At 38.9% G+C, this 10,625-nt stretch overlaps 1 protein-coding gene across 1 annotated transcript; it reads right to left on the reverse strand.

Annotated features, from left to right (window-relative positions):
* Window positions 1–2,154: 2,154 nt before the first annotated feature.
* LOC136825529 (helix-loop-helix protein delilah-like) lies at window positions 2,155–8,375 on the reverse strand. The gene has a single exon (XM_067082103.1). The coding sequence runs from the start codon at window positions 7,913–7,915 to the stop codon at window positions 7,097–7,099; it is 819 nt and encodes a 272-aa protein (XP_066938204.1). The 5' UTR covers window positions 7,916–8,375; the 3' UTR covers window positions 2,155–7,096.
* Window positions 8,376–10,625: the final 2,250 nt, after the last annotated feature.

Consider the following 10,625-nt stretch of genomic DNA (forward strand, 5'->3'; position numbering starts at 1 on the left):
CCACAATGCAACATCAGGAAGGATAAAAAAAAAAGAAATGCGTAGTTTTTTTTACTTAATTTATTAAGTTTAAATTGTGTTATATATATGTGGAGCAGACAAAATTTTCAATTAATGAGGTAGTGTTGATAGGAACTAGTACTTCACAGGGAAACACTTTGTGACTGGCTGCTAGCATGAAATACATTTACTAAAACAGAACTATATCAGACAGTTTTCGATCATTGTGTCAGTGAACTAGTGCTGCTTGCAGCTAGTTGCAACTTCTAACTAGTAACAGTGATAGGTAAATCACTGTGTGTGAATAGCACATAAAGATAATAAAATAGAAGTGAATCAGACACATTTTCTCCAATAACTGTGACTGTGAGGTAGTGGTGCCATATACAGTTTATAACTAGCTACCTTATGGGGAAATTACTGTGTGGGTGACTAGCGTCACTAGCATGAAAAAAATAACAAAACATTATTAAGAAGGCATTGTGTTCCACTGACTGCAAACTAATGCTAATTGTTAAGCCTCGCAACTAGTTATTAGTAACTAGTTACTTACTCTTAGGGAAGTTAGTGTGTTTGACTGCATTAAAATACAGGTATATACTAATTCAGTGAGATGGTTGGGCCTGTTTCTTTGCCACCAATAGGTCAATCCTCGGCACAGTCTTTGAAAGAGCCACTCTTATGTCGTCTTTGACTACAAGACGTGAACCTAACTTGTTTTTAATCAAGCACAGTGCTGAGAATCCCTGCTTCACAGCGGTATGTAGGGGGAAACATCAGGAGGTTCCGTACACATCTCTTTGTTAAAGCAGAATAAAAACTTGCCATTCTTAACCACAATCTGGGCAATGAAAACTATCGAAAGAATCTTTTTCAGTTGAGTAATTGACAAAGCAAAGCACATGTAGGCCACTTTCTACAAACACCTTTGCAGTTATTCAAAACCGAAGTATTTTGAGAAACCTGTCACGTACCCCCATAATTTCTCTCACGTACCCCTGGGGGTACGCGTACCCCAGATTGAGAACCCCTGATTTATAACTTCTCATGATTCTTTATTTAAGAGCCATCTGAGATTTCCCATGCTAAAAACCACCAGTAATTTCTTATCCTTCCTTTCCCGTGAACCATCTGGAAATTTCGGTAACTGGGTGTGAGCCATCTGGGATTTCCTTTGCTTAAATAGTTGTGAATTATCTGTAAATGGAATGATTCTCATTTATATGATGATAACCCAGTCTTTTTTTTTTTAAGGGCAGATTAGGTGATGTAAGAGGCGAATGGCCTGAAGAAATGACAATTTATGTGAGGTTATTGCGCTTTAGCTGGTGCCAGAAGTAGGAAAGACCGCATGAAAATGGGCAAATTAGGAACATTTAAGCTCTCTCTCTCTCTCTCTCTCTCTCTCTCTCTCTCTCTCTCTCTCTCTCTCTCTCTCTCTCTCTCTCTCTCTCTCTTATTGATCTATACGTTGTACGTTGTTTCTTTGTCGTGTTTCTCTTACTCTTCCCTAGTCGTTCTCTCTCTCTCTCTCTCTCTCTCTCTCTCTCTCTCTCTCTCTCTCTCTCCATCAAACGCATTCCGATGAATATGCATTCGTCCAAATCAAATTCTGAAAAAGAGTTATATAAATCATATTCTAACCTGGCAGCATTTGTGTTTACTTGACTGACTTACCTTTTACGAGTTCAGATCAAGTACAATTCCTGAGTTCAGATCAGTAACCTTATATTAATCTTGTCAGTTATATCTATCAAATTCGACAGAATTACCTTAAAAAATTAAAATAGTTACCTTCGGTTCAAGCTAGTTAATTCTCCTGAATTCAAGTAAATCACTTTTCATGTTTTCAAGTCAGTTACATCTTGCAAATTCAAGCAGTTTTACTCTCATGAATTCATATTAATTACTTTTTATAAATTCAAAGTAATGACCTTTCATGTGTGCAGATCAATTTTCTTTGTGAACTTTATTTAAATACCTTTATTTAATCCTGATTAATTTTCGTTGATGAATTCATAGGAATTACTTTCCAGAAATTCAAATTAATTACTGTTAGTTCATATCCAAAATCTTTATGAATCACTGATGATATATAATTTACTCTAGAGAAATCACATAAAGTAAGAGAATGAAATAAAACGACAATTTCATGACAAGGATTTTTTATTAATGAAAACTAGTTCACAATAAAATTCACATAAAAATTTACATAAATCTTTCACGAGCATCACACACAATAAAATATATTTATTCAGAAGACAGACAGAATGACGTGCCTAAAACTACAGGACTTAACAACAGGTCTACAGGATTTAAACAACTGTATACAGTTATCGGCTTTAGCTGCTGGTAGAGTAAATGAACTGGCTAATGCTACTTGTGATAACTAGGTACATATGGCAACTTAGATAAGGCAAGTCAGAAAAGGGTGCATAACGAAACTCAGAGTAGTGCAAGTCAGAAAACAATGTGTTCGAACATCTGGATGAGGAACGTCCTGGTGCACTTTATTGAAATCGGTGTATGTGGCACCTGGAGTTGTGAAAGTCACAAGAAAACAGTGCATTTGGCAACTACAATAGTGCAAGTCACAAGAAAACAGTGCATTTGGCAACTACAATAGTGCAAGTCACAAGAAAACAGTACATTCGGCAACAACAATAATGCAAGTCACAGAAGACAGTGCATGTAGCAACTATAGACGTGCAAGTCGAGTCGCTTAAAACGGTGCATATGGCAACCTAATGCACGCATGTCACAGAAAGCAGTGCTTCTGGCAATAAAAACAGTACACATCATATAAAGATGGCTAGTCTTTATATGATTTGTACTTGCAAGTCACAGAAAATGATGTTCATGACGTGTGGGTAGCATTAATCATAGAGAATGATGATATCTATGTTAATGTAGCTACCAGAAGTCTTTGAAAATTATATCTATAGCCAAAAGAATAGCAACATCCGGACGATAGAGAGCAATTTATTGAAAAACGGAATATCAGTGGACTGTTAGCAGTGAATTTTTGAACTGATAAATACGTGAGTATCCAAAAGCTCTAAAACTTTTGCTGTTGAAATTGTCATTTTCTCAGCTGTACAACACTGGAAGGCTCTGTTCCAGCCTATTTTCTGGAGTCCTTTCTTCTTACAGCCAGACTTTACACCTAATACTGAATAATTTCCATATATTGGTGACAAACCTCAATTGCGGTTGTACCTAAAGGCTTTCATTGCGAATCAGGGTTGAAAAAGCATTGGCTGCTTGTGCGAAGTTCGGTTGCATGATGCTAAAAATGAACAGGAAAGGTACCTTCTCTGTGAGACTGGTCTTACAGGAGTACTCCTCTACGGAATCCTGATATGTACGGTTAATCCTTTCGCTCGGAGGGCTTAGGTTTATGAGAGTGGCAAATAGAATCTTTCTCGCTCTCTCTGTCTTTTGATAGTTCACTGTAACAAAGTATCTTACTGCGGAGAGCTGAGCGGGTGAATTGTTCCCTTTGTGCAAAAATTAAGCCTTAGCTCACTGGAAGAGCAAGTTTGCTGTTCAGAAAAAAAAGAAATAGAATTAAGGTCCAGAGACAATGAATAAGCCTTCATTTTCTGTAAAATACGAAGAATGTCATACATTTCTGTAAGTTTTGATAACCATCAATGTCTTTCTATATTATTTGATTATCTGTCATTTTTTCCTGTTATTTAGATAATAACGGTCCTCACATTTCTTTAGTGTACATATTAATGTCATTAAACAGTGGTTCATTTTCCGCACTATTTGAACGCCGATCACTAATCTCATGTTTTATTTTGAGGGCTTTGTATTAGTTGTAGTATGTGATGTTTGCAAAAATGTCATTAATTATTTATATGACTTTTATTTGTTCTACTATGTAATATTCCAATACCTGCTGTAAATTTTCGGCGGACCTTTGATATCCTGATTTACCAGTCCTCTACAGTAATTGCTTCGTGTTAGTTTTCGAAGGTTTCAGTTTGAGAAATTTTACCCCAAAGTATAACAGATGAACTTTCCTAAAATAGATTATCCCGATGTTTACCTTGCTCAGTTCGATGGAACGTCAGCTTCATATCACAGAATAATAAACTGATACAGAATATATTATTCCGATGCTGTTATAGTGTGGAGTCCGATGGAATTGGAAACTCATCTTGAATAAACAGACGAACTTGTATAGGATAAATTGCCACGATATTTTTTTGCATGTGGAGTCCGATGGTGCGGGCAAACTTCACTTCACGGATCAGTAGACAGGCTTATACCTGGTATCTTTTGCTCGTGGTGTCCGACAAAGAGGCCAAAGTAAATAAGAGACAGAAACTTCTATTGAAAGAGGGTGAGATTTGTGAATGTGTGAGCACAGAAGCAGAAAGAAAAAGTTGTCGGAATAAAAAAAAAATGGAATAAACAGGATTAGTTTATAATTACAGTGAGATGGAGGTGACAGACACTAAACGATTTCTTGAATTTGCTCAGCTCGTTTCTGACCATCTGGGCTTGTTCGTCTGAACGAGCGCACACTAGATACGATCATAAAAGTAATAACTGAAGGTGGGCGATAGACGATTTCTCCCATTGCAAAGTATATCCCTACGAATATCTTTATATATATCTCTGGCAGTAATTTCTCGTATAGGGAAAGTATCAATAATATCGAAATTGTACAACAGCTTTCCTTGACATATCTCTTACTTAGATTTGTCTAAAAGAAATGAAAACAATCCCCGAAAGTTATTACCCTTCGCTCGTACCTGAATAGCCTTGGAACTTTGGAAGTGCGGAGAACACTTGAGATGTGAGATGGACATGCAGTATATACAGAGGACAACAGTAAAACACAGTTGCTAATGGAAGGCACTGTGGAAAATAGACCGGTTTTTAGACCCATCAAAGGATGGATAAAGACGACCTCCCGGCGTGGACACATGCCCTGGATGTTGGCTTTTTCAAAAGAGCGTAAACCAGTGGCGTGGGGTTAGGGGCATAGAGTGTGGAGAGGGGTCACAAGAAAACCCGGGAGTCCACATTGTGAGTGGATAATGAGAGAGTTGTTTTATGAAATTGCATGTGCGATTGGTAATCTTACTTTGATGTCAACAAATGGTATGAATCCCCGATAGTAATGCCTTGGCTTCAAGAGATACCCTATAGAGAACATAGACAGCTGGTTAACTTTAAAATATAAATCGACAAGAACTGCCGACCTCTGACAGATAGATAGCTATAATTTATACATCCGGTATTCGGCCGCTTACAACAGCTTATATTGTCCTCTTTGAATAGAACTTTTAAGTGAAACCTTATGATATCTTGGTTATTCCCTATGCCATTTCAATCATGAAATAGTTACTTGTAATAGTTTAGGCCGTATTACTCATGAAACGGCTGCGTGAAGCATTGTTTAGACCGTTTAGCTCATGAAACTGCTGAGTGCAACTGAGGTCGGAAATTTTACTCACGAAATTGCTAAAAGAAACCATTTTTTGTGCCAGTCGGCCACTTTCTCGAGGACCGATACAGAAAGAACCGTTCATAATTTGGTAGTTTCTCTTGTGTTTCACTTATTGTTGGTTCACTTTCATCAAAAAGCCTAGTCACGGGTAACCAGACACCCTCAATCGAACCTAAGCCCGGACAAAACAAGAAAGAGAAGAGAGGGAGAAGGGTGGGACTTGGATCAGCGTCGGGACCGATAGACTTTCAGCCTCTCAGGGGATGAGAGCTTATGAGAGTTCAGGAAGGCAAAAGCAACAGGACTGAGAAAGTCTCCCAAACAAGGGAAGGTTATAAGTCAGGGAAAACAACAGCAGAAGCTTCTCACTTATGGAAAGGGCTTAAGAATCAGGGAACACAAAACCAGAAAGTGAATTCCGGATATGAAATCTTCTGTTCCCTAGGTGACGGGACAAACAAAAGAAGTCACTGCCATCAGAGCGAACAGTTTTATGTAGAAAAGAGGAGAAAATTGCTGTAGAAGTTACTTCTTTTTCAAATGTCTTTAGCTGCTATGGAAATTGTAAGTCTATTTCTAGTTAAAAGCGAGAAGGAACGTAACAGGAAAGTCATTTTCAAGCTATTATACGTATCAGTGAGTAAATGCTTGCGTCCAAAAATCTTAGAACGTAAGAGGTTAAGTTTCCTAGTTTATAGAGTAAATTCCCGGAGAGACCTACAACTGCGATACAAACTAAGTCGGCAGATAATCTCTATGTACACGACAAATCTTCTTAAAAGGTAACGGTCGAGTTCAATCTCAGCCTCGAGGACTAAAATTTCCATTCGCGAAACTTGACAAATAAAAGTAATTTGCCTGACTAGCTCTAACAAAAATCGAAAATGAAATCATATCTTGTGTATCGTAACAAATACTTCAAACTTCACGTGCGCTGATATTCTAATAAACATACGAATATATCTGTAGAACTGCGTCAGTAGACACATGGATAGATTTTCCAGCCATTACTGTTAAAGAGATAAGAACGCCTTGAAGTTATTGAAATAAATAAATGTATACATTTGCAAAATGCCAAAAATAAATATACAAAATCTTTCCTGTAGAAAATGTAATAAATATACATATTCTTTCAATATCATAGCAACAATATATTACTATATTCGCAATAAAACCTTAAACGTTTTGTTTTATAGGTATAGATATATATATATATATATTTTCCTTATAATAATATGTGGAGCACCTTCTTGTCAGCATGGTGATGTTCATCAATATGACCATCACTGGGAAGACTATATACAAGCATCGTATTTATCTTTCAGATACATGAAGGTAATTATTTTGTACTTGACTCAGCATGACTTATGGGAGCACCATTGCTCCAGTGAAGGCAATTCGAATAGAAAATTGGAATAAAATCATTTCCCTAAATGACAAAACTTGGAACTTGAGACGATTTAAACTTCACTTCTTGCACTTTCACATAACATGAATTCTTGGGTTTCTCACTGAACTGATAAGAAGAAACAAGATCAGTAATTCCTGTGATTTTTTTTTTCTGATATGAAAGACTCTTTGAAAGGTGATTGACAAAGAAAGTTTGTTCGTATTTCAATATTTTCAAGTGTTTGCGAATCCTTGGCAACTTTTCTCGGCCTCCAGGAGGACCTCAAATGGGTCATTCGAGGCCATGTTTGGGATGTCATGGAACACGTCGAAGTTGTCCTCCAGAAACTCTGAATCGTCCGAGAGAAGTTCCTCAAGGTCGCTCGTGCTGCTCAGTGATCCTCGAACCGAGGAGGAGGAAGAGGGTGAGAAAGCATAGCTCTTGGCAGAAACATTGGACATGTGTGAGTGGCTAGAGCTGAAGTAATAACCTGAAGGCTGGCCATACTGGACTGTCGGTGGTCTGGGACATCGAAGAATGTTCTTGTTCGTCACTTGAGCTACAGTCTGGGGGAGAGTGTAAGTCGAGGAAGTGTCAACCGAAGAGGGCCCTCTCTCCTGCTGCTCCGCCTGCAATTGGACCCCGTCGGGAGGCTTTTTGCTCACATCTGTTCCACTGGCGTCGCTCTCCAACATGTTCGAGAGACTTCTGATGTAGCTAACGGCGAGGCGAAGCGTTGTGATCTTTGTCATTGTCGAGGAAGTGGCGCAGAGGTCCATGCCAGCTGGGAGGACTTTCCTCAGGGACTCGAATGCAGTATTGATGACTTTCATTCTGTGTCTTTCTCTGGCATTTGCTGTCTTTCTCCGATATTTCGATAACGGCGTTGACTTGGGTTTTAATCGTCGGGGTCTCTTGGGAATGAAATCAGGCTGGTATTGCTCCTGTTTCTGACGCTTGATGTTCGATCTTGGTCGCAACGCGTATTTCTCGCCATTTTGGTCGCACAGATTGGCCACTGCGTTATCCATTGTGTTTTTTGGGTCAGACATGGTTTACCGCTTGTTAGATATGTCCCATTTGAAGAGTCCCATCTGGAAGGCCTCCAGGATAACTACTGATTGCTCGCTGAAATTACCAGTTGATATCCATTTCCATATATTTATTTTCGACTTTTACACACTTTCCGTTATGAGTGCCTTCGCGATTAACCGTCCACCATTGTGATTCTTATCACTGAAAAACAGCTGGAGAAATTCACTTTGTCATTGGCCTCATTTATGAAAATATAACAACTGTATTATCAGCTTTGATATCAAAGTTATTTTCACTTCAGGGTAACCCCTGTCCCTTTTCGGAAGGTATTGTAAAGTCATAAAAAGCGTATCTCAAATTTGCGAGCAATTAACAGCTTCCAAAAGCCACATCTGTTGCCGATTATTGCGTAACGCATGCACTGCCCTCGTCACTGTAACGGGCTCCGGCGGGACCTTGTAACGCTACCACCCTCTCTGGAAGCCGTGATGCTACTAAGTCACCTTTGGACCCTGGACTCCTCCAGAGAGGGTCCGGCAGCATCCACTCCAGCATTCTCTGCCCAGTCGCCCCGGGGTATGACGTCACTGTTGCCACACTTCAACATTTTTTGGAATGAACGAATATTTGATTGATTTGGGGTCGTAAATAAATCGACGGATTTGTCGGTGACACTTAAAGAGGTCACACTAACGAAAGAAAGTTCGTTCATAAAGTATAGTGATGGGCGAAAAACAGTTGGTTTAAGTCATCAGGTTTTACTTTCACCCGTAAGGAAACTTGAATTATATATCTGCACAGGATGGCGCCAACGGGACCCAATGGGCTGGATTCTGTCAAAAGGAAAGAATGGATTCTCGCGGTTTTCGTCACAGCCTTGCCTGGGAAAGAAGGAAAAACTTGCATTCTGGCTAACTGTGCCTGCTTAGATAAAAATGATAGATAAAGTACATGTGTAGACAGTGGACCTAGTATAAACAAGGATTTGCATGCTTGGTGTGTGTGTGTGTGTTTATATATATATATATATATATATATATATATATATATATATATATATATATATATATATATATATATATATATATGTGTGTGTGTGTGTGTGTGTGTGTGTGTATATGTATAAAATCACTCTTTTATTTTCCATGCCTCTTAGTTAACCAACCATTACATACCCCACAAGATACCTGAGGTCTGACGTAGGTTTCTGAGATGATTACGGGATTTTATAGCGACTAGCATTCATCTGTGGTTACCCATCCAATTACTGGACGAACCATGAAGATAAATGATTGAAAGTGCAGCTAATTAACGACAAAGTTACTGTTGTCGATCATTTGTCACTAGCACCATCATAAACTTTGTTGAAAATTTCCTCGTCGGTATTTAATATCTTTTAAGTAATATAGCGGTAGTTGTGCAAATATCGACAATGTTAGACCACACGAACGAAATAACACACATACATTATCTCCGTAGTGAATGCAAAAAGCCTCCCTCAGGGTCATGAATACGAATCGTCGATTACGGGCGAGAGAATTTCTTGAAGGTCGATTGCCTAATTCGTGTCCCCCGACCTTCTTTTCACTTCTTTTGAGTCAGTGCACAAGTTCATAGAAACTCTGCCGTGAGGGTTTGTGAACTTACGGCACTTCCAAACCCAGGTAAAGTAGGAGGGTATTCGCAGTGTTAACAGAATGGATGGGCAATGTCGTCGAATTGTTGCTTGACTACAGACGGAGGAAACACAGGAATTGATGGCGTTTACAGGTTGTTGGGGTCTTTCTCGAAACGGAAAACATTTCTACGGAATCCAGTGCCATTTACTGGAATTCCATACCATCCAAGGGAATTAAATATTATTCGGTAGATTTAACGCCATTCAGAGAATTTAGCATCATTACTTGGAATCTGAAACCCCGTTGGGTTTTTTGGAAGTCATTCAGAGGTGTCTTAAGTATAAAGGCAGTCGGAGACAAGAAAACGGGAATGTCAGCAAATCGTAGATTGTAGTTCTAGATGAGAATATGGGTTCCAAGTCCACATGATAGAACAGAAATAAGAGAATTTATGAGCACATCTGATCTTGTAGACTGTAGAGGTTAAAATGACGCAAGACCATTCATGATAATGCTGATTTTATTAATGGAATACAGTTGTCAACAAGTGATAAAATTATAAAATCTGAAAAAGGTAAAAAGTAGTCCAGATAAAGGCGAGTGAGGAGAACTCATCATCAACACGTCTAACTTTGTGCATGGAAAACCCGACATTTAAAGTCAGAACACGTTAATGATGATAATATCAGTCTCGAAAATGCAACGATCAACAAATCACTAAGTAACTCAAGGGCAAGAGACAACGAAGAGATGAGTTAGTAAGACACTGACGCAAATAATAGTTAGATTACAAACCAACATAATCATAACATCTAGATAGCAAAACCAACTATCGCGAATGCTGTGAGCAAAGCAATTGGTCATCCTAATATGGCCTCCGCAGCGATAATGGCGGTTCTATGACGGCGGGCACGCATGACTGACATGCCCAATTTAGCAGACAACGATGCAGGTGCGCACTGGGTACACAGCTGAGTCCATGGGAAACCGACGACATTTACTTTCGATATTGGGCATGGCTGATTAGGTTAGGCTTCGATACCGCGGAAACGTTTCGAGAGTTCAGAACAAAATGAATGGTTTTTTTTTCGCTCTGTTCATCCGTGTG

Source organism: Macrobrachium rosenbergii, chromosome 37 (assembly GCF_040412425.1).
Source record: "Macrobrachium rosenbergii isolate ZJJX-2024 chromosome 37, ASM4041242v1, whole genome shotgun sequence".
Lineage (NCBI taxonomy): Eukaryota > Metazoa > Arthropoda > Malacostraca > Decapoda > Palaemonidae > Macrobrachium > Macrobrachium rosenbergii.